The sequence below is a fragment of the Tripterygium wilfordii genome, chromosome 1 (assembly GCF_013401445.1).
Source record: "Tripterygium wilfordii isolate XIE 37 chromosome 1, ASM1340144v1, whole genome shotgun sequence".
NCBI classification, from domain to species: Eukaryota; Viridiplantae; Streptophyta; class Magnoliopsida; order Celastrales; family Celastraceae; genus Tripterygium; species Tripterygium wilfordii.
The window spans coordinates 2,507,221-2,534,542 of NC_052232.1; the positions used below are offsets into that span (position 1 = coordinate 2,507,221).

Below are 27,322 nucleotides of genomic sequence, written 5' to 3' on the forward strand. Positions count from 1 at the left end.
AATTAGACCCCTATATTTTCTGTTTGTGTCATGAGTGGTCCCTCCGTTCAGTTGACCATCATTGACTCACGGTAAAACATAAAACACACCGTTTTGACTAAATGACATTCATAAAAAAAAACCCAAATAACAAAAATACCCAAACAACACTACATCTAATCTGGGATGTCGTAGCCATCCTTCTCCTCCATGGTAGAATCGGCATCAGCAACTGGTTCCTCATCTTCTTTCACTACTTTTTCAATTATGTTGAAAATATCATAAATGTAAGATGCCAAGTTATCATAGTAAGGTGAAGAGATGTCAAGCAAACACTCAAAAGCTGCCTCACATCATTGTTACTCTCAGAAGAGTTCATGCCTGGGCGTAGAGAAGGTGTTCGATGGAAGTCCCAACTGAGATCTGGCTTTGAGAATCATTGTGTGCAGGATGGTTTTTTAGGGCCAAACGCCAAGCGTATCAAAGCTTTTTCATCTGGGTCTATATTTTTGCATTTGGGGGAACAAAACAATCTTTGCTTCATAAGGATCCATTGGCGCACGATCCCGAGCAAGCGGGACTGAGAGTGAAGTCTCTCTTTCTTTCTTCTATTTTATGGATTTCTTTATTTTTGCCCCTCTTTCCCTCTATTTTGTAAATAATGTTTTATTTGGGCTCTTTTTTTTATCAATTTTATTAACTTAAAACGGCGTCATTGTGACTCTACCTTTGCTAAAAAATAATCAAAACGACACAGTTTTGTGAACTGTGAATTAATGACGGTCAACTGAACGGATGGACCACTCATGACTCAAACAGAAAGCATAGGGGTCCAATTCCTACGAATTCAAAACAAGAGGGTGCATGTAGAAATGACCTCAATAACAGGGGATGTCTATGACATTTGGTCCATAATATATTGGTGGTTTCACAATTCACATATAGGATGGCAACAAATGGGTTTTGAGTTGGGTAACTTTATGACATATTTATATACTTAAAATTGAATTTCGGACTTATATAATTGATCAAATCCCATATTGATTTAAATTCAGGCAAGTAAATCCAATAATAACCTATTTTGGATTAGGGATCGGACAAGTAAATCATACAAGATCTTTGTGTTTAAATCGGATACAAATTTTCTGTTTTGACTCAAATTTCAGACATATAATTTATGTCCATACTTTGGTTAATTCGAGTCGGACAAATTTGATCATCCGGGCCGAACATAGTCTAGTCACCTCTTTCGCATTCGGGTTGGTGTCCTCGATTTTCTTTGATGGCGGAACATGCAGCAAGCTGCAAATGCTTATGCTTGTGTGATCAATTTGTTAGATGGGCCGTTTGGGCCGCACAACCCATTCATCTTAATGATAAATAAATAAATTATTGTATAAGATAAAACCAAAAAACTCAATTATGGCAAACACCATCTATCCTTTTTTTCCACTTAATGCTCGGTTTGTTTGGAGGAAAACTAACATCTCATGGAAAATATATCTGAAGAAAATAATTATCATGGAAAAAAAAACTGGTTTCTAGTGTTTGGACAAAAAAAAATTACTAATGTTTTCTATTGTTTGTTTGGTGGAAACATAAATTTGAGGTACAATATTATTATTTTATTGTTATGATATAATGTGTGTATACATATATTTATCAATGTGTCAATACATAGCAACTAGAGAATGGGAGATAGTCTGGTTGGTCAGGTTGTCTGTCCAGGACCTTGAGGTCTAGGGTTCTATTCTCACTAGGGGGCTTGGGATTTGGGTAGTTTTTCATTCTCTGTGGTGGCCTTCATGCCCCTCGGGCATGGCTTAGCGTGTGTGTGGCCTGTGGGCCTTTAAAAAAAAAAAAATACATAGCAACTATAAGACATAAATATTAAATTATATTTTGAGACAATAATCCAACAAAATACCGAATAATCCAACTTCTTTTATGCTTTTTATATACAAACACATCCAATATTACTTCATTTCACTATATATGTGGATGTGTATATAACTATAAATATATGTGGATGTGTATATAACTATAAATGGTCAGTGTACACAAGTATGCTCAGTACATTCTCTAATAGAATATATTCACAATCACAATAATATAACTTGTTAAGACTAATATTTTCTAATTAATATTTTTCATATATATACATATAAGATGTATAACCTTCTAGCTTGCTAGCTTTATTCCAACACATGAGTCCCATTCAAATCACACTAACAACTACATCAAAAATCAATATTAGGTTCCACCTCTGTTACGCCAAAAAACAAGCAAACAAATTTATATTAATGTATCAATATATTTTGTTAGCCCGGCCACATCAACAAAGTATCCAGTCAAATCAACAAAACACATCTCCCAATACATTTTGTTGGTCCCAACAAATTTATACCATTGTGGTTGCATATGGTTTGCTCTTATGCAATTCAAATAGAGGGCAATAAGGAAGCTATGTGTGGGCCTAAAACTAGAGCCCAGAAAATGACCCTAGACTACCAAGTTCAAGCCCACAACCGAACTATTTATACGGAAGGGCATAAAAGGGAGGAAGTAGTTTTTTTGGTGTAATTGAATTTTCATTCGAGGAGAAAATTTCATTTGTTGTTGTTTTGGGAAGCCCAAATCACCCATCCCCATACGGCCATACCCTCATTAAAAAAAAATTAAAATACTACAAATGAAAAATTCAAATGTTTTATTTAAAAAATACTAGAGAAATATATTAGTTTAAAAGAAAAAGAGAAACATTATTTTATTTTGTAGTTGGCTTTCGCAGGAGGATTTCATCAAAAAAATAAAATAAAATTGAAATAGAAATGTCGAAGGACAAGATCTGAGCTTCGGACAGGACACGTGTAACACAAACCTTGATGATCAGACATCGTCTCTGCCCCTAAAAAAACAAAAGGCACTGTTACAGTGTTTAGTGGAAAACTTCTTCGCTGTTCCTTTCTGGCGGGAAGAGCAACCCTACAGACCAGAGACAAAAGAACAGAACAATCTCGAATCCCTAGAAACCCTATAATCAAGCTTTACTCCATTTGCTTGGGTAATCCGCTCATCCGAAGAGTGTTGATGCCATGTACTGGTTGGCCACCCGGAACGTCGTCGTTTCATTCCCCAAATGGCGCTCCCTTGCCTTCCTGCTTCGCCGCCCTGCGAGCAGATACTGTTCCTTTACCCCCTCGCCGCTTCAATTGTAATCTTCTAACCTTCTTTCTTTCTCCGTCGTTGAATTCTGCATCAGTGATACATTTTTCAATGACTTGCGAATTGCTTCTGTGTGCTATATACATGTGAGTGACTGTTCGTGCGTATGTATATATTTGCATTTACTGTCTGAATTTCGCATGTTGTTTTCACTTTTTTTAATAGATAAAGTTATTAGGGTAATTGTCGAAGTTACTCTTTAATTATTTTCCTTATCTATAGTAGGATTGTTTTGTGTGCCTATAGAAAGGCGTTTGTAGAACTTGTTAGAGACTATTTTGCTGATTTAAGTCATCGTTGGTATATTGAGAGGTTTAGGTGGATTCCTGATTTTAGGAGTATGTTAGTGTGTCTCTTTGGGATTTCTTGGGTGGAAGCTAGTTGAGGCTGCGTTTCTCTTCTCAATGGTATTTTCTCTTCAAACTGAGAGTATTTTAGGCAAAATCGGTGCTTATTAGAATATCTTTTTAAATAATGCAGGAAAATGATGTAAACACTATTGACTGCATATTGCATTTGGTTCTTGCTTCAATTGTGTGATCAGCAACAAAGTTTTTAAGATTTTTATTCATTAATGATTGCTGCAGACAGTTGGAGAGGATCCGTTGTTTCAGGGACCATAAGGTTTTGAAAGAGACCACTAGAAGTGCCAAGAAACAAAAAGCATGGAAAAGTGTTTTAAATGACAAGGATCTTTCAAACATAGAATGGTGGAAGGAGGTCTGCTACTTTTAATTGTTCCATGTGTTGCTAGATAATCCTCACTTCCTGCCATATATGGGCTGTTGAAATATTAGCTTTCCTGAGATCTTATCTTCTATTTGGCATTATATTGCAGAGGCTGCAGATATGCCGGAAGCCTTCTACTGTCCAGCTGGTTAAAAAGATATCATATTCCAATTTGCTGGGCTTGGATGTCAACTTGAAAAATGGAAAGTAAGTTCTTGTAATTTTGTGGTTTTATTTTACCTATAAATAGATGGTTCATGCTGATTCTTGGATGTTAATTTGTGTCATATCTATGTGTCTTATTTTAGCTGCAAAAATTTGTACTCTCTTAGTGCTGAAAAAGGTGGGAGTAAATTGGATTAACTATACTGCATGTGTGGATTTTACATGGCCAACTTTGATTTTTAAAATAAAAAAAAATGAAAGAGAGTTAATAACAGAATAATTTGCTGAGGTTCAGTTTTGGGAAATGGAAAAATAACAGAATAATTTGCCTTGGCCTTTTGAATTACATATTTGGGCCTAAACAAATTGCTTAAAGGTTCCACTGCATTTTGGCTTGATTAAATTACCAGATGAATCCGGCAGCCATTTTGGGCTGAGTTAAATCACTTAAAGAATCCAGCACCTTCAGGTTGACTTGGCCTGAGGCCACTCGTCTTAGGGTCACCGTGTGAAAACAATTGAGTTACAGGTATGCACCCTCTGTTGCACTCATTGCATGAGGCTCTTGCTACTGTTTTAGGATCTACCGATCTAGTGAGGGAAGTTGTAAGCAGCTTCACTCAGATATGACACAGAGGTGGTTTTCGTGGTTTGAACTTGTGATGCCTATGCTATATAGAAACTTTGCCAATGGGCCAAGACTTGTCCTCATTTAAGGTGTGCATTAACAAAACAGGAAAAGAAACCGTGCAATTGGAGTTTTTCGTGATGGATGAGATGATAGCTTAGATGATGATGATATGGGGATAGTTATGAAGACTACAACATTTTAGTTGACTATTATATAATTTTTTAAACCTGAACTGCTTGAAATGTTAGTAGATTAATTAAGTTAACTATTATATAAATGTTTATTATGTTCAAGTGGTCAAGCCAAGCTCCTCTCCACCTCGCCAAAGGGTAGAGATTCAAATCCCCATCCCTATTGCGTAATCATAAAAAAGAAAACAAAACAAAAACTTTATTGTGTTGCACTCTGGATTTGAGTTATTTTCCTTTGGATTCCCACTTGCAGCGAATCTTTACCAGTTAGCCATAAATTGGCTTCTATTTAAGTAGTCCGTCATCATCTGAGCCTTTATCCCGAAAGTTTGATGGCAGTTACATGAGTCTATGAGAAAATCAACGAAAATCCACTATGTGTATTTGTTTCAACTATTCAATCTATTTAGGATCATACCTTTATAAACTCCTATTGAATCCATATCCTTTCGTACTACTTCAAGCCATGTATTTTCAATTCTTCATCTTCGCTTCCTACTCTCTCCTATACAATTTTTCTCAATTCTCCTCATTGCCGCACCATTATCTCTACATTGTACATGCCCCTACCATTTTAAACGGTTTGTTGCATCTTACGTTCAATTGGTGCTACTCCTACCTTATATCTAATAATCTCATTTCTTATCCTATCCTCTCTCGTGTGGCCGCACATCCAATGAAACATTCTTATTTCTGCTAAACGTATTTTTTGGATATGTTATTTCTTGATAGCCCAACACTCAGAATTATACATCATCGTGGGTTGTATAACCGACCTATAGAATTTTTCAACCTTAAATTAATTCTACGGTCGCATGAAACTCCAGATGCACTCCTCCAGGCTCCACTTCATCTACTCATTTTTAATCCTATTAACTACATATTCACTAATGTCTCCGTCATCTTGAAAAATCGAACCAAGATATTTAAAACCTCATTTTTTTTGTTACTTGTCTCCCATCTATTCATTTGTTTGTTCGTTCCCTTGTCTTCTCTTACTAAACTTACATTTCATGTATTTTGTCTTAGTCCTACTTAATTTAAATCCTTTACACTCTAAAGACTTGTCTCCACATCTCGAGTTTTGAGTTAACTCTCAATATTGTCTCATCTTCTAGAACTATATCGCCCGCAAACATGCAACAAGGTACCTCAATCCGCCATCTCTCCTCACATGGAGTTCGTTTCCCCAACTAAACCCCCAATTTGCATTCTTGAGTAATCTCTCCCGAAAATCTTTATACTTGTCCACTTTTATATCCACCACCTAATTTTATACTCTCATGTGAATCTACTTCTTTTTGGCCATTTCTTAAAGCATATGTCCATCACTACCATTCTATGTTGTGTGTTTAAACTCTCTCCCAGAATCACTTTATAGTCCTTACAAAGTCTTCTTTTTATCTTTCGCATAAGAATGAAATCTTTCTGACTAGAGTTATTCCTATTTCTAAAGATAATTAAATGTGATTATCTCTTCTTAAACCGTATATTTACTGGATACAAGTCATGCAGAACCCATACCCTCCATGTATACTATCAAAGTTTCCACTATTTCTCCCTACATGTCCAGTTAGGTCTCATCCTAAAAAATATTTTATCCCTACATGGAATGCCTTGAACAATCTCATTGAGGTCCTCCCAAAATTATTTCTTGGTATTTTCATCTAATATTATTTGCGTGGTGTAAGCACTAATGATATTAATTAACTCATTCCCTAGCATCAATTTAGCTATTAAGATCCTATCGCGTTTTCTTTTCTTCTCTACAACATTTTTTTTAGTTGTTATCTATTACTATATCTACACCATTTTTATTCCTATCCATTCCACCATACCATAATTTATAACCCGTGTTTTCAAACTCTTGAGATTTTCCACCCACCCATTTAATCTCCTGTAGGCACATTATGTTTACTCTATATCTAATCATGGTGTCAACTAGTGCAGTTAATCAATTGGTAAGCGATTATATGATCCAAGTTAGTCAATTTGTAAGTGATTCTATGTTTCAAGTGCCTATCTTAATCCTATAATAATGAATTAGGTTCTTTACCCCACCCATCTATAGCGAGAGGCCTTGCCTATGTTTCACCAATCTGGGAGCCGATGCAGCGCGTCGCTTGCTGGAGGATTCCCTAACATGCCCTTGCTCATTTATCACTACACCTGGGTTTGATATGGCGTGTCGCTATTGAGGTACATCCGTGTCAGCCCTCGATCATTTTATCGATTCACCCGGGTTTCAATGCAATGCATCTTAAGTGGGGAACGCAGTACGAATTTCTCATTTTGACTCTGCCTGAGCCTGTAGTCTGTTTGCTTCAATTTTTCTTGGTTTGTTTCTGGTGGGATTAGCTGTGGAAGAGTTACTTGATTATATGTTGTTATTTCCTAATGTTTGAGTGATGCACGATCAATGGTTTGGACTACATTGCAAAATTTTGCACTTGCACTTTCTGTGGGGTAATAGCAATAGCGATTCATTTAAGTAAAGTTGCCATCCTTTGTACTGCAGACTAAAGGAAGGAAATCTTAATTGGGAAATGTTACAATTCAAGTCAAAGTTTCCACGGGAAGTATTGCTTTGCCGAGTATGTTACTTATTATTTTTCTTGGCTGTACTTAATTCATATGTTCGTCCAAGTCATTTATTCTTTTTCTTTCCTTTCTGAAAATTCTTATTTTGCCATTCATTAGTTTATCTGGAATCACTTGGTCACAGGCAGAGGTTTTAATGTATTCAGGTTGGGGAGTTTTATGAAGCCATTGGAATGGATGCTTGCATTCTTGTTGAATATGCCGGTTTAAATCCTTTCGGTGGGTTGCGCTCAGATAGCGTTCCGAGAGCTGGATGCCCTGTTGTGGTATTCAATTTATTTTTCTCATAGGTTTGGTAGGGTTTTTTGGCTATGTTTCATGCATTAGGGTGTCATTACTAAATAATCTGAGTTAGTCATATCTTTCTTTGTTTGTACATTAGACAAAAGGAAAACAAAAACTAAAGTTTGAATTGGCTGTTGTCTACAGAAAGCCTATTGGATTATTTAGTGGATGTAGGGATTTCCAAGATTGACATTTGTGGATGAGAGCCTCATTCATCGTTCAAAATTATTGTCCCTGACCCTCTATTTAATGCTTCAGAAAATTTACAACAATTGAGTTGAAGTATATAAAAATTGTTTTGGTGATTTTCCTTCCTTTTTTATTTCTTGGCCTAACTTGGTCATCTCAGTTTTCATCAACAATCATGTCAGATTCCTTTTCTGATTTCCAAATGCTTCATCTTAGTTGATTTTGCAAACAAGATCTGCAGGAAAATTACTGCTGTTCATACTTTAGTATGATTTATGAAATGAAAGATCAGATCTTTTGCATACTCTATTCGATGTCTCAAGGTACATTTCTGCTCTATATAATTCTCAGTTTGAGAGGTAATTGTCTAAATATGTATGCTGTTGCTGTCACAGATTTTCCTTTTCCTCTGCAATAGCATTTATAATGCATCTAAAGAGATAGGTGGTTTATTTTATATGCTCTCAATTTTGACCAACACTCTTTTGCAGAATCTTCGACAAACTCTGGATGATTTGACTCGTAATGGGTTCTCAGTGGTACGTGTAACAATTATGATGTCATAATTGTGGAATTATTATCTATATGGTGGAAATGCTTTTTCTTATGATATGGGTAAACGGTGGGTAAGGGGATTGATTTTTAATCCTACGTACAGGACTGAAGTTGGAAGTATCAATTAATCTTGCTCTATTAGCTTCATGCTTTTCACCTTTTACTTGCTCTCTGTGCATTATCATGTAAGATCTTTTAGTTGGTTATTTCTAATACAATGACTCCTGGATGGAATTTATATATTTTTTTTCTCCTTGAAGGAAATGGCGTCATTCTTCTTATTCTTTTATTTGGTCTTAATGATTACCCGCCTATTTAAACATTGAGTTTTCACTATTTGTGTTCTGGCTATTGTAGTGCATAGTGGAGGAAGTCCAGGGTCCAACACAAGCTCGTTCTCGTAAAGACCGCTTTATATCTGGGTAAGCACATGTTAGTAACTTGGTATGAAGCCTGTGATGACTTGAAATTTTGCATTGTTTTTGATTAGCTCTTGCTCTACAATTATATACATGCTTAGGTAATATCAATAATTCAATATGTACCTCGTGAAATTTCTTCTATTCTATTTGTTAGATTCATCTGGTTTGTCCTGGAAGAAAATACGTTAGCTTATTTACTGGAGTCACATATTCTAAAATATTACTGGTACACACTATATATATCTTTTGGCTCTGGAAATGTATTCAAGTAAATTGAATGAAATTTCATTTCCTGTTAAAAAGGAATCTCTACCGCGGTGAGACTTTTTCCACAAAATGAACATGTCCAGCTTCCTGAGAAATTATGATTGCTAAGAAGAATACAGTTTTCTAGATCAATTTAATTTGAAATATTTTCATGAACATGATGTTCTGTGAAAGGAAACTTTTTTAGCGAAGTTACAAAGATGTGATCTTTAGATAATTGAGATAAATACAATTTTTTTTGGTTCTGAAATATATTATTTGAGTGTTTGGTGATTCTTTACATGCATGGCAGGTATCTTTGAGAGTCGACTCACTGTTGTGTCGTTATTTAGGGGCCAGACTTGTTTGTGTCTGATGATAGGTCCTAGTTTTGCATAATCTTTTTTCCTTCCTTTCTTTATACATTTTAGTGTTAACTTTATATGTAGCTTAAAGTGGTATCTAGGCATTTCATGAAGTCTGAGTAGTCCCATATATTATTAGATAGCATTTCTATACATGCCATCATGTGCAGATATAATTGGATACATACATGCGACTGCCACATTCTGCTTGATTTTTGAAAATGAGTGGAAATAAAGTAGGGTCGTTAAGGGGAGATGAATCCTTTGTGCGAGGGTGATATGGAAAGTTAAGAGGAAATTTTCAAACTCTAATGCAGAGGTTGTTTCGTGTGCTGAGGTGGCACTTGTTCTGGAAAGTTTCTTTTTCTTTTTAAATTTTTTTTGAAATCTCACCTATCTTCTGGGAAAAATCTTATGTAGGTTTGAGAGAAAAATTTCTGTTACCCTTCCTTGTAGTTCTCTTCCTTCCCTTTGTTCATCTAGAAAACATGCTTATTTAAATTTAAAATATTTCCTATTTTTTGTCCACCCCATTCCTAGTAATCAATGTTGTCAAAACCGACCTGGACATCGACAAGGGACTGGGTCACTGGTTCAACCAGTGGGTCATCAGTTGAACCGTAGGTTCAATTAAAAAATAAAAAATATATTATAATTAAATTTAATGCTAAAAAATAAAAATAAAAACCAAAATAATGAAATATGATCATCCAAAAAAAATCTGTATGTAATATTGACATTTAACAATGTAATCATAATATATTATATTGACATATTGATTATATTGATATATTTTGATAAGTGATAATTGATACACATATATTGATATTATCATATTATATGTAAAAAGATGAAATATATATAATGAAATTACAAAAGAATTTAATGTTTTGTAGTCATTTAACCCTATAAAATAACCTCTCCGGTTCATATAAAACCGGTCGGGTCATCAGGTTTCCGGTCTGATCGGCCGGCACAGTCCGGTTCTCACAACATTGCTAGTAATATAGTGTTTGAGAGGTCAATGCCTTCATTAGAGTGCGAGGGAAAACCCTATCCCAAACCCTCCTCATCCCTAGGGTCATAGACTCTAATCATAAACCACAAAGTACAGAAATGATATTGAAAAATATATTGATGAGAAAAACGGTATTGAAAAGTATCACGGATCCTTTTGATCTTAATTAAACTCAAACAGCTCATCAGTGGATTTATTTTAGATATTATGGAAGTTACAAAAATAAGCCGCTGGCAGTTGCTTCTGATAGAGATTCTTAACATAATTTTATAATAATTAGTTTTACAATTTTCGGGCATATAGATCTGCTCCCATAATTGCATGGATTTTTGAGATTTTTTATTTCATTATTTTGTTTCTTTAATGCGCTTTGGTATTCATATCTTGCTCTGACTTACTTTTTATTATTCAGGCATGCTCATCCAGGTAGTCCTTATGTATATGGACTTGTTGCAGTTGACCATGATCTTGACTTTCCAGAGCCAATGCCTGTTGTTGGTATGAATGAACTATATTATACTAACTGATTAGTTGCTTTTGTTGTTACATTTCTGAAAATGATTGAGAACTTTCGCTAAATGATAAAGAATGTTCGCTTGCTATATTTGCGAACTTAAGTTCTCAGGTTATGCTGTCCATTTGATGCTACCAATGGTCTCTATTTATGCCTTTTAAAAATACTTCACGGTTGACACTGTCTGAGTCTATCTTCCCATGTCCCTCCCTTTACACCATAGTTGTCAAAAGCGCTTGCCGGGCTCAACTAGTTGTTCAGGTGAGCGAAGGCAAGGCCATGGCGCTTCCGGTACACTTGGGGCATTGGCCTTCACCTAGGCAGCACCAGGCAGTGCTTTATACCAGGCAATAGGTGACCTTAAGGTGTGCCTAGGTTTTTTTCCCCCCTTGGGCCATATTTTTGTGAGTTGGGCCTACTTTAATACCAAAAAAAAGAAAAAAATCAGCATACGTCTTAGTAACTAAAAGGAAAAAATGAGAGACAATTGTCTTGAAGACGGAAGGGTGAAGAGTGAAGACCTAATCATTGTTGCAGAGATTCAGCCCTAAGCCCCTTCAAAGCCACTTAATGTAGCTTCTTTCTGAACTTTATGGTTTATGGATGTAGTGATGCACTTTGCGGGCTGTGGCTTTGTGCTTTTACTCTTTAGTTCTTTAGTTTTACTGCCTTGTTTGATACAATGATACTTTGATGATCATTGATGTTAGATACTGAAGTATATTTTATTTAGTATGTGCTAGTATATAAATGATGTGAAAAGTCTCAACCCAACAAATTAACTTATCGGGTTAAATACTTAAATGGCAAAATATCTAATCTTAAGTCTTAACATGGTATCGGAACGAGAGTTCTTGGGTTTAAACATTACCTTCTGCAATTTAAACTCCCATTTGTTGTTGCCCTAAGTTTGGACCTTTGTGGGGCCTCTAGTGTTGAGCCTTGTTTGTTGTGCACGTGTTGGGTCGTTGGAGTTGTGCAGCCCACACGTGAGGGGAGTGTTTTTTTTTTTTTTTTTTGAATGGAAAAAGTTTTATTCAAACACCAAGGGGGTGCAGCCCAAACAAATTACAAGGGGAGATAAACAGATGATACAAAATGTTCCCAGAAAAGGAAGTGCCCCAGAACCTAAGGCAATCAAACCAGGTGACTAAGAAAGTGTCTATGGAGGATTCTTTGTTTTTGAACACTCTGTTATTCCTCTCCAGCCATAGCATCCACATCACAGAAATTGGAATTAATTGGATAAAACTTCCTTGCCTTTTGTCCCTGCCTGCACCCTTCCAAGCCAATAATTCTTTGTCCACTGAAGAATAGTGACCCAAGAAATGCCCAGCATCATCAGAACATTTGCCCAAATTTTAGAAGACCATGCGCAGTGCAAGAGAAGATGGCTGATAGATTCCAAACCTGCTTTACAGAGGCAACATCAGTTCATCAACGAAATGCCTCGCCTTTGCAAGTTATCCATTGTTAGGATTCTACCCCAAACTGCCGCCCAGCAGAAAAAAACACACTTAGGGGGAGCCTTAGATTTCCAAAGCCATTGCCAAGGGAATTGAGAGTTCCCATTGTGCAATTTATCTTTCAGAAGTTCCTTATAGAAAGAACTCACAGAAAAATAGTTGTTTTTTGCTCCCTTCCAACAAATTTTATCCTCACAAGCAGGATTGATCTTTGCACTATAGACAAGGCTCCAGAAGTTTGTGAAAGTCACCACTTCTCAATCTTGTGCCTCACAAGTGAAGTTGATATTCCAGGAAAAACCTCCAGCAGAGGCTTGAAATAATTGGATAATTGAAGCATCCTTCAGGGTTGCTAAAGTGTATAAATTTGGAAAAGAGTCCTTCAGAGGGGAGTGTTAGAACATAAATGATGTGAAAAGCCTCAACCCAACAAGTTAACTTATTGGGTTAAATGGCAAAGTAACTAATCTTAGCATTTAATATATGCTATGATAAATACTTTCTTTATGTGTGTTTAGTCTAATTTTACTGCTGCACACTTTGTTATCATAATTTTGTGTGGAACTACTAGGAATATCTCGCTCAGCAAGGGGTTATTGCATAACTTCGGTCTTTGAGACACTGAAGACATATTCTTCAGAGGATGGTCTGACTGAAGAGGCCTTGGTTACTAAACTTCGCACTTGTCGCGACCACCATCTATTTCTTCATAAATCGTTGAAAAACAATTCCTCAGGTATGTTTGTTCCTGTTCCAGCAATTTTGTGTTAACATTTCTTTTATTGATACTGTCTAGCAAGGGCTGGTCATATTTTTCCTTCCAATGTGCTCTCCATTTCATCCTTCTTGGTGTGGTTTTGTTGTGGAGCCATAATTCAATTACTTGGTGAAGGCACTGGCTGAGAAGATGACGAGTCTTTTGTTCTCTGTATTTATGTGGAGGTGAAAACATAAGGTGAGGTGGTTTGACCACCGCAGATGATGTACTTCCTTGTGGTTTAGGTATAAGCCTAATAAGATTGAGACTTGTAGATGGGAACCTTGTGCCCGTTTATTGGTAATTACAGAGCAAGGATTTTATTTCCCCTTCTGTGCTGTGTGAGAACATGAACTCCTAGTGATTTAATTGCTTCCGTGATATCAAGCACATCATCTTTTACATGTGTTGCACATTTTTCTAGGAGGAAAATTATTTGAGAGAAACAGGTATGTTTTAATTGCAGAGGACATGTGTTTTATGGATGAATTAGGCTATTGTCTGATTGCTCCAAAATTTGGCATGACGATATGCATAGGAGTATCAAATCCAGTAATTGCCTTGAACAAAAGGTGAATCCTGCAAAAAAGAAGAAGTAATGGCACTTATTTTTAAGGTGTATGCTTAAAATTGTTCACCCCCGATACTGGGAAGATTTAATCCAACAACTATTGAGTCAACTACATGAATATGTAACAAAGTAATGCTAGTCGTCCACCATGTTGATTTTTTCTTGCTGTGCTATACTACATAAGGCTACTCCACTAATCCTTTCCTTTGACACCCATATCATTCCTTATTATTTAACCATTCTTTTTTAGCCTTCTCATTTTTCTTGCCAAGTCTTCTTTTGGATTTTCTCACATTTTTTTTTCCATGTTGGCTTTTGCATCCTATGGTTTTACATGTTCAAACCACCTTACGCAATTTCTCTCCTCTTCCTTCCACGGGAGCTACCACTTACTAGCTCCCCATTTTGTATACTAGAGCATGACAATTTGTGTAGCTCTCCATTTTGTATACTAGAGCATGACAGTTTGTGTAGCATACCTGTAAAACTTATTTGTTAACCTTAAGAGCATCTTTAGGTTACACAAGACTTGGAGAAAATTACCTCTTCATAATTTGATCGTCATTTTGAATTTTTCTCCAAAGATGCACATAAGCCCTCTCTTAGGTATCTTTATAAAATTCTAAATTAATGGAATCTAGATTGCACAGAAAATGACAAATTTGTTGTCTTGTGTTTTATTGCTGTATATCCTTCTTCGCAGGGACTTGCCGCTGGGGAGAGTTTGGGGAGGGTGGCCTCCTATGGGGCGAATGCAGTGCTAGACATTTTGAATGGATTGAAGGAGATCCAGTCACTGAGCTCTTGTTTAAGGTGTACACTTTTAAATAAATTTATTATAATGTAATAGGCTAATAGCCATTTTCATTTTCTATTTTATTTGGAAATGCTAAGCTTTTGTAGTGTATTCCTTGTATTTAGGTCAAGGAACTTTATGGTCTTGAAGAGGCGGTTACATTTAGAAATGTTACAGTGTCTTCAGAAAATAGACCACGTTCGTTGCACCTTGGGACTGCGACACAAATAGGTCTGTCTGATTTTCATCTAGGCTTTATGATGTTTGTTTAGTTATGTAGTTCTCAGTCATATTACATGTTTTGAGTGTATGTAACTTACAGGTGTGATACCAACAGAAGGAATACCTTGTTTATTGAAAGTGTTACTTCCACCAGATTGCAAAGGCCTACCTGTATTGTAAGTGCTAAATTTTAATGAAATGCAGTGTATTCCATTATTTCATTGGTCAAGCCATGGAAAAAATTATTTGAGTTTTAAAGAACTGTTTGCGTCCTAAATTTAGGATGAAGTGACACTTGTAGTAGCTCCCTTGTCTCCTTCTCCCACTCGCTTTTCTACGTGACCTTAGGTATGCCCTCATTTTCATATGTAAACACTTTTTATCTTCGAAGTTTAGGGCATGGAATCTTGGGTACAAATTATTCAAAGTGGTCATAGTTTCAAACTTTGTAACATGAAATCCCAGGGAAATTATTGGAGTTAGTTTTAAGGCTTGATAATTGATCGTGGAGGATATAGGAATTAAAATGTGAGTTTAGGGACGATTGGTGATCTCAACTAAAATCAAGGAAATTGGTTTTACTTGCAAAATTAAGAAGAAATATGAGAACACAATGAAGAGAAAGACAGCATCTCAAATATGGAAATTATTGAGCAAATGATCTTGTCTAAAGACTGACCTTTCTGATAGTATCTCTCCACTTTTTGGCTAGAGCTCTCTCTTTATTTTGATACGGTGGTGCTCTTATATTAAGATGAAGGCCTCGTATCGCCAATGTATGTTTGTCAAGTTTTCGATAGTATTGCTGCTTTTCCTTAAGAACTTATTTATACTCCTTTGAAAACTTGGCTATCGCTGGAAGTTCCAATAACACTGTGAAGGGCTTTTCTGCAACCTTGCATCTTGGATGTCAACTACTTGCACAATGCTTTCCGTTCCTCTAAATTGGTCTATTGTCTCTCTTTTGTTTCCCATTATTCTTTTCAATCAATAGATCTCTTGTATTTTCTTTTCTTGGTCAAACATCATTTCTACAGAAAAATCCCTTAAGAGCAGATTGACAGTGGAGACAGATGATCTGTGGCCTGGAAATTCAAATATTTTATTAGCTGAAAGAGCTGCAGGAGTATTATTAGTGTTAGAATATGTATAAATAATGTGAAATGCCCCAACACACAAGCTAACTTATTGGGTTGAATGGTAAAGCAACTAATTTTAACATGGTATCGGAGCACGAGGTATTGGTTTCAAACTTCAGCTTCTGCAATTTAAACCCCATTTGTTGTTGCCCTAAGTGTGGGTCTTTGTGTGTGTTTATTGGTGCCCCAAGTGAGGGCCTTGTATGGGAGTAGCCCTAATGTTGGGCCCCGTTTGGGAGTAGCCCTAATGTTGGGCCTCGTTTGTTGTGACACGTTGGTCCGTCGGATTGTCCAGTCCACAAATGAGGGAGAGTGTTAGAATATGTATAAAGATGTGAAATGCCCAACCCAACAAGTTAACTTATTATGTTAAATGACAAAGTAACTAATCTTAACAATTAGATTTTGATCTCTTTCTTGTCAGTCAGAATCTTTCTTTTTTTGCTGTTCGAAAAAACAAGAATCCTATTAATTTTTCTTCCCTTTTCCTGGAATATTATCCTAGATTTTTAGCTCGAAACAAATATACTTATTTAAATGAAGCTCTTTTAGCTCGGGAAAATATACTTCTTTCAAAATGAAAATTTGTATTTCATGAATTCATTTCTTATTCCGGATGGGAGTTCATTAAAGATGGAGCTTTAACTATAACATGGAGCCATTTCTGGAATCCTTGGGTCATGATTGATCCAAATATGCTCTCCATCTTACTGTGCATAACTTGTAGCCCATGTTTATTGGCGCTGCAAATGGGCCTAACCTTGTCGCGGTTATGTGTGTCCAAAGAGTTAAGTTTATGAGAGAGAGATTGCAACCTAATAGGGACTTTATGCATTTAATTTTTTTGTTTGTTTTACTCTGAAGGTATATCAGGGATCTCCTTCTTAATCCTCCTGCTTATGAGATTGCAACCAGAATCCAAGGTGAGTTCTGCCATGCACTTCTTTTCATTGGTGTAGGAGTTCATTAATATTTTTTCATTCCAGTGCTACTGCCATTTAATTTTGGCCTTCCATGTGAGTGAAGTGAAGTGAAGGCTTTTTTGCCCTAGCCAAAAGTACATGCACGTCATTCGTTGTTGTTAAGCTACATGGTCTATATGTTGTCTTTGGGACCATTGTGAAATTAATTATTTTGCTTTGCAAATACTTTTTTAAAAAAAATTATTTTGATGTGCACTCCTATTTTTAATTCTCTAATATCTTGCTTTTGGAATGTCAAAGACTTGAAATATCTCAAAAAGGGGATGCCGACCCAGACCCATATACAAAATTGGTCATTTACCTAACAAGGAAAATCTATAAACTCTCAGCAGCTTGTGTAAGTACAAACTACATGTTGAACAATCTTTATTTATGCCCTTTCACTCTTTTATTTTTGCAAAAGAAAAGTATTCAATGAAAAATCTAATTGTAGAGCAAGTGTTGAAGCAAAACTTTGATTTATACAGTCTTACTGCTTGAATAGTACGGAAATTTACAAAATGCTTGATCATTTCTTTCACACTAAAATGCTCAATATTAAACATATTGGCATCCCTCTCCTCTTATGCTAAAAGGATATGCCAATGGAGAATGGACATACAAATGATGCACCTTTTCACATGCAATCTCCATTTGTGATGATCTTCTTTTCTTTTACCACTATCACCCAAGGGTATCTTTGCTTTAGCAGCAGTCCAAACAAATCTTCATCAGACTATTGGTGGCGCCTCATTTAAATACTTCCAGGAGTTTTTGACTCCTCAAGCAACCAAAGTGGAAGTAATGTGATAAGCATCTAGGGTTCCTACTTCCTATGGGGTTTGTATAGATTAACACATTGCCTGCTTGGCTCACTAAATCCAAGATGATTTTAACTTGAAGGATGTTTCCTAATTTAGTATGCTGATCTATTGGATAAACTTTTCCTCATTGTCAGCTGGTTCTCATGGTCATTAATACCTTTAGGATTCTTTTCAGTGTTCATACTACATTTTCGGCCAAATTGTATTTATCGGATTCTTATATATGCTAGAATTTTTTTTCTAAGTTTTGTTTTTTTGGCAGCAACATGCAAACTGATGAGCCAAGTGGCATGCTCCATTCCTGGCTTTACTTGTGTTTCATCTGCGAAGGTAGTATTCCTATTACTTTTTAATGAGTTTACTTGACAGTAACTACTAACTACGTGTTTTAGGTTTCTTTTTTTACCCTCTCCAATAACGGTTTAGTTGAGCATTTAGCAACTGATTTTGTTTGCTGTTGCTTTTAGAAATTATTGGAAAGAGGTCATTGTTTATTTGTCTTTCCCTTGGATGTTTGTGTCTCTTCTGTACCATACATTTCTATTTTAGATGTTGAATTGTGCTATTATTGTTGATGATTTTCTGAGAAGAATGTATTACTTAATGGATATTTTGATGACTTTCGTAGAAGGGCTGGATTAATTCCCGTCGAAATGGTTCATGTTCCTTTTATTGGAGACTGTAATGCCCAAAATGAATTTAAACGTTAGGCTGATTTTGGCTCTTTTATAATTATTCTCTCATTGTTCTACTGCTTCATTTTTGTAAGAGTTCTTGTCTTTTGGTGGCCATTCTTTTGATTATTATGTTAAGTGTCTTTTTTATTCTCATGGTACTTATTGCACTCTGCTTTTGTTTCTGAACGCTAGATTTTACTTTATGTTGCACAGCTCGTGAAGCTGCTTGAACTGAGAGAGGCCAATCATATCGAGTTTTGTAGGATAAAAGATGTGCTTGATGAAATATTGCACATGTACAGAAACTCTGAGCTTAATGAGATCCTGAAATTGCTGATGGATCCTACATGGGTGGCAACTGGCTTAAAGATTGACTTTGAGACATTAGTAAGTAAATGTGTGTTGTTTTGTTGTTTCAGTTTTGAATCTGTATTCTGCTTTTTGAAATGAATAGATTATAATCAATGTATGCCTATGGACTATAAGGTGTTTCTTTCTGATTATTCTCTTTCTCAGGTTCAACAATATTGCAAACATGACTGGAAAAACTTTTAATTTTAATATTGTCGGCCAATGCTATCACCGAAGGAAAGAGAATAGGAACTGTGTCTAATGTATGAACAATTTATTTATAAATTAAGGTTTCGCCACTTTTGGTTATGTTGGTATGTTAGTGATTTGCTTCATAGACTTCTATCAAAGTTATTCATCATAATATTTGAACCATATTTCTTTACGTTAGCACTATTACGTTGGTATGATTTTACTGCTGAGGTGTGTCTGATAAGCATTTTGCTGGATACAATCGTTTATAATTCTAGTTATCTTTGTCCCCTACAGATTGACGAATGTGAATGGGCGTCAGGTAGAATTTGTGAATTGATCTCACTAGAAGGTGAACATGATCAAAAGATATGTTCCTCACCTATTGTTCCCAGGGAATTTTTTGAGGATATGGAATCTTTGTGGAAAGGCCGTGTGAAGAGGATCCATATAGAGGAAGAATTTGCAGAAGCAGAGAGGGCAGCCAAGGCTTTATCTTTAGCTGTAATTGTCCTCCACCTATTTTCCATCTATGATTAGTATAGTTAAACGGTGATTTTTTTTCCTGCATGATAGAAGAATAAGTTTATTTTTAAGTGCTTTCTGGAAGATTATGCTGAGATATAACATTACATCATAATTTTTTTTAACATTACAAAATTTTTACTTTATGACTTTCCTAGGTTAGCTTAATATATCAAGACAACTCTATTAAAGTCTGTCAATTTTAATTGCTGATCGTCAATATTAGTGTAATTGCACAATCTTTTTAGGATGCACTTCATGAACCTCCAAAATTTTCTGAAGAGCATATTAGTGCCTCACATTTGCATAATATACTAAGCCAAAGAAGAGATATTTGTAGCTATTATGTATGAGCTGTAAACTATTAGCACCTTAAACTGCTCTCTAGCAAAGCTACAATAGCTTATTCTTTAAAAAAAAAAATGGAAACAAGAATTTTATTAAAGTGCCACCATGTAGATGGCTAAGGTGCCAGACAGTTCATCAGCTTTGTCGCAAATCAGGAACTAAGTCCTTCTATTACCTTTACTAACGACTCCTACACCAGAATAATACTTAATGAAACCAGAGATTTTCAACGTTATAGAAAGGGGCTTCTACTCTTCTAAGTGCCCCAATATTTTTTGCAGCCATGTGTTTGACCAAGTAACTAGCGGTGGCAGATCATGAATTCATTTCTTATTTTTCGTTCTGATTTATTAATATAAGGCGGTTGGCTCCTCTTTAATTTTCTTGAGGTGACCCAATCAATTCCCGTTATCCTTCGTATCTTATGCAACGGGTTTGTAGCTAACTGTTTGGTTGTTCTTTGTCTGAATGGTGCCGTAGTGTTTATTGTATCTCTTTGCTGCCATGTTCTAGTCACTTTCAATGCCGAATCACTATTTTTCTGGAGAACCTTTGTTTTGCTCAACAAGCAATTCTTTCTGTTCAAGCTGGTAATTGGCATCCATTGAAAATATGGAAATGTTACAGTGTGCTGGATGTTGGTTGGATGGAGAATTGAGGAACAGTACCATATTTTTTGGACACATGATTGATGTCACTTCCCAATAATAGCTCAAGAGATATGTCGGCTGTGCTATGACTTTTTTGTTTTTAGCTTGTATCTTTGACCCACATCCCAGTGGCCACACGTTTGTGGTATTGAGGCAGCTTCCTAATGTCTTCATCTCGGCACTTTCTTAATGAAAGTCCTTTTGTTTAGTGGCCATCTTTTCTTATGAATGCTCTTGTATTTTTGAGCATTATATAGCAATCATACTTTCACAATAAAATTGGTAACTAACGTTTAGGCAAGAAGCTCCATCTATGTTAACAAAGTCTAATACCTCATCTTTGTCATTTAAACAGACAAGCTGGTTTCATATTGATTTTTTTTTTTAAAAAAAAGAACACTTTTGAGGGGGCCCTTCGTTATATTCAGCCTACCTGTTTATTTTATTTTTAATTGTTTAACATTCTTACAGGTTACTGAAGATTTCTTACCTATCATTTCAAGAATAAAGGCCACCACGGCCCCCCTTGGTGGTCCAAAAGGAGAAATATTATATGCTCGGGAACACGAATCTGTTTGGTTTAAGGGGAGACGATTCATACCTTCTGTATGGGCTGGCACCCAAGGGGAAGAACAAATTAAACAGCTCAAACCTGCTATAGATTCGAAAGGTAAAAGAGTCGGAGAGGAATGGTTCACCACCAAGAAGGTGGAGGATGCTTTGATCAGGTGTGGTTTTCCTGCATGAATTTATTGAAGTTTCATCATTCTTCCTTATGAATCAAGTCTCTTGTGCATTACTTCATTCTTTCTTTCTTTTTTCTGGCGGGGGTAGGGAGAACAGAAAGGGAGGGTTTAAGATGGCAATCAATAAACTATTTTCTCATTTCAGGTACCATGAGGCAGGTGAGAAGGCAAAAGCGAGGGTTTGGGAGTTGTTGCGGGGACTTTCTGCGGAGTTGCAAACTAAAATTAATATCCTTGTTTTTGCTTCCATGTTGCTTGTTATTGCGAAGGCATTGTTTGCTCATGTGAGGTTGGATACCTTTTCTACACTATTTTTCGAGAGGTTCAGCCATCTTTGTCTTAATGTTGTTTTAATTACGGTCACAGTATGCTGTTTAAAAGAAAAAAAAATTCTACACAATTTTTTGAGAAGTTCAGTCATCTATCTTGATGTTGTTTCAATTATCGTCACAGTATGTTGTTTAAAAGACCAAAAAAGAAAAAATCCTTTGCAGCAAATAATGCATCGATCTAAGAGACATATAGATGTGCTCGCATGTGTGTAAATGTCTGTATGCTTATTCTACTTCCAGAGGAGAGATTTGTCTAAAAAATCCAATAGAGATTATATCCTTTTTTTTTTCCTTCTGTCCTTGTCTTTTGGCCCTCAATCTTCTCGTTTTAGGATCACATACTTTAATTTTCTCCACTTTTCCCACCCAAGCACCATCTTGAAGTTGTACATACCAAAACATCTTAAATCATTCCCACAGTTCGAATCAAAATCTAACTGATATGAGGTAAATTTCACATCTTGAGCGAATGAAAATAATTGACAAAACAATGTTTTTATGTTGATAAACATTTTTCACTTATTAACTTGTAGGCTTTTCTATTCTGATAACTTTGTGTTGCACTATTTGTGGTCTTGATGCGCCACTCTTATTTTGACTTGCTATATTACAGTGAAGGAAGAAGAAGAAAATGGGTTTTTCCTGCACTGACTGGGTTTGAGAAGTCCAAGGTAGAGTAGCAAAAGTCTATATCTGATTTAGTCAATTGTGTATTTTCTTCTTTGTTTGTCAATTATATTTACTTTCTTGTGTTGTGGAATGTGCAAATACTATTAACAGTTGCTTTGAGCAACTGTGATTTGAATTGCTTTTCCATAGATTGTGCTGTTAAAAACCAAGAGGAATGATAGGATAAGAAACTAGACAACTTGATCTGTGGAATGGGTAGCTTTGATCTAAGACAAGATGAGAGATCGTGCATTTATTCTAGCACACCATGTTGTGCCATTTAATTCTCTTAATGGGTTCCCTCATGTAGCCAACCCCAAAGTTTTATTGAATTCAGCTTTGATGAAGATGATAATTTGGTTTAGAAAATGGCTGATGTGGAAGATATTCATGTTTGTCAATGTGGAATGCATCTAGTGATACTTTTAGCTGATTTGAGCTGTTAATATGAATTATTTGTAGTAGAAAACCCATATTATTTGTCGTACTTTACAACCTTTTGTCATTGTTACATAATACGTGTATGGCTTTCACATGTAGTGTGTTGTTTACAGGATGTAAAATCATTGGATGGAGCAAATGGGATGAAATTAGTTGGTCTATCTCCGTATTGGTTTGATGTAGCGGAAGGCAGCGCTGTACATAACACAGTAGATATGCAATCATTATTCCTTTTGACCGGACCCAATGGGGGTGGTAAATCTAGTTTGCTTCGGTCAATTTGTGCGGCTGCATTGCTTGGAATATGTGGATTTATGGTGCCTGCAGAGTCAGCTGTGATACCTCATCTTGATTCTATTATGCTTCATATGAAATCCTATGATAGTCCTGCAGATGGAAAAAGTTCATTTCAGGTATTCTATTTTTTTATCCTACTAGTTATTTATAAATGGGTTTCTAAATTTCTCTATCTTTCCATCAGGATAGTTGTGGTTTATGTGGCACTATCAGGTGGGGGTTTGTAGTGATGTCTAGCCTGTGTTATTTATGAGTGAAGTGGGTAAGGTGGTGTAGGTTGTGAGTGTGATGCGGTGGCTACGATAGTCTTGTTGGATGCCCAACGGATGTGGGGCAGCTTGGATTGTGATGGCACTATGGCAGCATCATGACGGTTACTCATTAGCTGGCTGGTGGACTTGCAACACAGGCTATGCTGGTTTTGTTATAGTCATTCTGTGTATCTTTTGTCCTGCTTGCATGTACTTTAGGATTTATTAACATAAGAGTGCAGTAAAATCTAAGAATTGAATAAATTTCACCTTAGGTCCTCCAGTTTATAACAGCTTGGAAGGAAATCATTCAGTTGCAGTAGTTGGGTCCTATTGTAAAGGACAGTCACTGCTTTTACTGTTTGATGTGTGTATATAAATATATAGATGTCTTGTTGAGTTTCTTTTCCCCGCTTTTCGGGCAGCAGGGAGATGGGAATTGGGTAGGTGTGTTATTATATTAATTCATATCAACTATACCTCACTCCCTTATACGTGGACATCATGTGATATCATTTTTCAGTTTCGTCGATGTCTTTTAGATCCTCCTGATTAAGGATGATTTTGCTCTAGTTTATAAATTTAATGGGAACCCATTGCAATAGATAAGTGCAGTCAGTGTCTGTGGATGAGACACCTATATGAAAATACTTTGCTATGCCTTGGCATTCAGTCATATGAACCTCACATTTAAAAAAGCATATTACATGCGTGTCTTTGAGTTTATGTCAATTGGGCATCAGCATGTTATGCGACTCTGGTCTTTGAAGTTTTCTACAGTTTGGTTGTGAGATTGGAGCATAGACAGAGAGTAGCGCTAATAGAGCCCGGACAGAGAGTAGTGCCATTAGTGCATCATTTAAGCTTGTTATGAAAGATCAGAAGAATCAATGTCATAATACAAAACTAACAAGGAACTAGTTACACTACTTGGGTTTAACTTGGAATGATACATCTTGATGAAGAAAATCATGAGCCAAGCTATGCTAATAAGCTATATAAGCTTAGTTCTGCTGCTGTAAATTTTTTTCTGGTCTTCATTGCTCAATACAATTTTTTTCTGGTCTTCATTGCTCAATAGGTCCCAACTCAAGCCCCTGAGCAAAGTTCTTGTGTCCGCTAACATTTTAGGTTTTCTAATTTGGAATTTTACATTACTCGTATGCAATGATTTTCATCTGTTAATTAATTTTTCCTATCACATTGGGCCTCGCTTTCATCTCAGGTAGAAATGTCTGAGATGCGGTCCATTATTACTGGAGCTTCATCAAAAAGCCTTGTGCTTATAGATGAAATATGTCGAGGGACAGAAACAGCGAAAGGGACTTGCATTGCTGGTAGCATTGTCGAAACTCTTGATAAGATTGGTTGTCTGGGCATCATATCGACTCACTTGCATGGAATTTTCTCTTTGCCTCTAAAAACGAAGAATACTACACATAAAGCAATGGGAACAGAATGTGTAGATGGACATACAAAACCAACTTGGAAGTTGATAGATGGCGTTTGTAGAGAAAGCCTTGCTTTTGAAACAGGCAGGAGGGAAGGACTCCCTGAAACAGTAATTCAAAGAGCTGAAGAACTATATTTTTCAGTTTTCTCAAAAAAAGAGCTTTCAGGAAAAATTGACACGAGCGTGGTAGACTTCTGTTCTGATATTGGTTGTAATGGTTATGGTTCTGAGAGTTGCCATTCTCTACCAAGTTCGACTTTCAGGGAAGCTGGCTGTAAACTAAGTCACTCAACTAACTCCACTGAAGTGTTGCAGAAAGAAGTTGAGAATGCCATTGTCACCATATGTCAGAAGAAGCTGATTGAGCTCTATAAACCAACAAACACATCGAAACTTGCATTGGTACAGTGTGTTATCATTGCTGCGAGGGAGCAGCCACCTCCATCAACAATAGGTGCTTCAAGTGTCTACATAATGTTGAGACCTGACAAGAAGTTATACGTTGGACAGGTATCTATTTGCATTTGTTACTAAATTCTTTTACAACAATGTACTCAGGATTTCTGCAAGGAGATAGGGTTCAATTAAGTACGCATTCCATATTTCGAGAACGAGTTCTGTTTTAGTTATTCGCTGAAATTATTCGCATTCCATATCTCCATTTTTCGAAACTTTTTTTTTTCTTGCCCCCCAAAATCTTGGTGGAATCTAATTATGAATTCTTTCCAGACGGATGATCTTGAGGGAAGAATACGAGCCCATCGATCCAAGGAAGGGATGCAGAATGCCACTTTTATTTACTTTCTATTGCCAGGGAAGAGCTTGGCTTGCCAAATGGAAACACTTCTCATCAACCAGCTCCCTGATAAAGGCTTTCATTTGGCCAATGTGGCTGATGGTAAGCATCGACATTTTGGCACATCCAATATCTCTTTAGACACCATGACTGTTCGTTGATGAATTGATCGTTTCATTCATCTACGCTTTTGTACAAACTGCTTAGCTAATCACCAGAGCGAGAAAGAGCTGGGTGTCTTTCACTTGTATGTAAGATAACGAAACAATTGTAGAGAGATGGAAATTTAGATACCAGTGGCTGCAGCGATTTTGTTTTTGATTGTCAGTTGCTCCACTTGCAGTAATGTCATTGACCTGGCGGATAGGAAATATTTGGTTGTATCTATCAAGTGGCTGATAATGCTTCTATATTAGCTTATACTTCTTGTTTGTTCTTATCCTGGGTGATTCCATAGACTGGAAATTTCCAAGTTTGTTTTCCCTACGTGATTTTTCATCCCAGTGAAGGATTTGGTAATGCATAAGTCGGGTACTCGTTCCGAGTTTTTATGCTGCTGTTTATTATCTCTTATGCTAAACAAACGCAAAAGGTAGTAATACAGGTTACAACTACCGTTGTGGGTGCAAAAGGCTGAGAAGAAATTGCATATAATACTGTGACTATTTGTCTAAGAATAAATAAAAGTAACAAAAGGAAGAAAGATATAGTACTAGTGAAATTATTTTATTGGAATAGCCATCATGGCAGAAAAAAGATGGATTATTCTTGGCAATTGAGTATTTGAGAGCCCAAATAGTTTGGTCAGTTGTTAAATATATGCTTGTCATGCCTAATTTCACAGTCAACAAGCACCAAATGACCCCCAAACCTACCCCAACAAAGACTAAGCACGGCCGCTCCAGCAACTCCAAGACAATCTTCATTTACAAGTTGCATGACCATATACAAAATCTATAACATCAGGAGAGCTCTTAGCCCTCTCTGTTTAGTTGTGTTTCTTGCCTCTTATAAAAGTAGGAGTTTTGATGCACTTTATATAATATTATGAGGATATATATTTCATTGATTACTCCATCATTATAAATATAAAAAAAATTGATGATTTTGTTGTTATTATTTCTTAGACAAGGTCTAGGGCTTTAGGAATAATCGTATATATTTATATATTTTTAACGAGTAGCCGTCCAGTAGATACCAAGTAAAATTTTTTTACAAAGTGTAAATGACAAGCTGAAAGTAAGGAGAGATTAAGACGATTTAATTATGCAAAGTTGACATGAGCTAAATTCCATATATAAATAACCAATAGCCGTCTAATTGATACCAAATAAAATAATAGAGTATAAATGAAAAGCTGAAAGTAACACTTTGCATTATAGTGTATAGGGGGAGAGCTTGAGAGAGAGAAGGTTGTAGCTTGTGGATATGCTGATACGTCACTGATAGTAACATTAGCCTCACAAATATATCATAAAACACAACACAGGAACTTATTAGATCATCTTCAGTACTAGTACTGCTTCATTCATAGACATAAGAGTTATTGAGTTTTTGGTTTCTTACAAAGCACTGAAAACAACATAATGCTAACACAAGGCATAGCAAAGGACCAAATTAACCTTGAAGGAAAAGACATAAATAGATATAGCTGTTTCAAATCATCCAAACTCCCACCCCAGTCACTTCCACAATAACCAGATGATATCATTGGTTTTCCAGCTTCATAAAACACTCCATAC

At 36.2% G+C, this 27,322-nt stretch overlaps 1 protein-coding gene across 3 annotated transcripts; it reads left to right on the plus strand.

Moving 5' to 3' along the window:
- Positions 1-2,856: 2,856 nt before the first annotated feature.
- On the plus strand, positions 2,857-26,011 carry LOC119998293 (DNA mismatch repair protein MSH1, mitochondrial). 3 transcript variants are annotated; one of them, XM_038845589.1, is made up of 22 exons: positions 2,857-3,193; positions 3,792-3,924; positions 4,043-4,140; positions 7,439-7,514; positions 7,668-7,787; positions 8,487-8,534; positions 8,908-8,972; positions 11,014-11,099; positions 13,153-13,317; positions 14,613-14,722; positions 14,831-14,936; positions 15,028-15,103; positions 16,931-16,989; positions 18,115-18,182; positions 18,743-18,916; positions 19,370-19,576; positions 21,067-21,323; positions 21,487-21,630; positions 22,287-22,344; positions 22,897-23,196; positions 24,557-25,294; positions 25,514-26,011. In XM_038845589.1, the coding sequence occupies exons 1-22, from the start codon at positions 3,075-3,077 to the stop codon at positions 25,739-25,741; spliced, it is 3,435 nt and encodes a 1,144-aa protein (XP_038701517.1). In that variant the 5' UTR covers positions 2,857-3,074; the 3' UTR covers positions 25,742-26,011. The 3 variants fall into 3 exon arrangements, with proteins under 3 accessions (XP_038701517.1, XP_038701526.1, XP_038701534.1); XM_038845598.1 differs by lacking the exons at positions 2,857-3,193; positions 3,792-3,924 and having other exon boundaries at positions 4,125-4,140; positions 7,439-7,495; XM_038845606.1 differs by lacking the exons at positions 2,857-3,193; positions 3,792-3,924; positions 4,043-4,140 and having other exon boundaries at positions 7,486-7,514; positions 7,668-8,318.
- Positions 26,012-27,322: the final 1,311 nt, after the last annotated feature.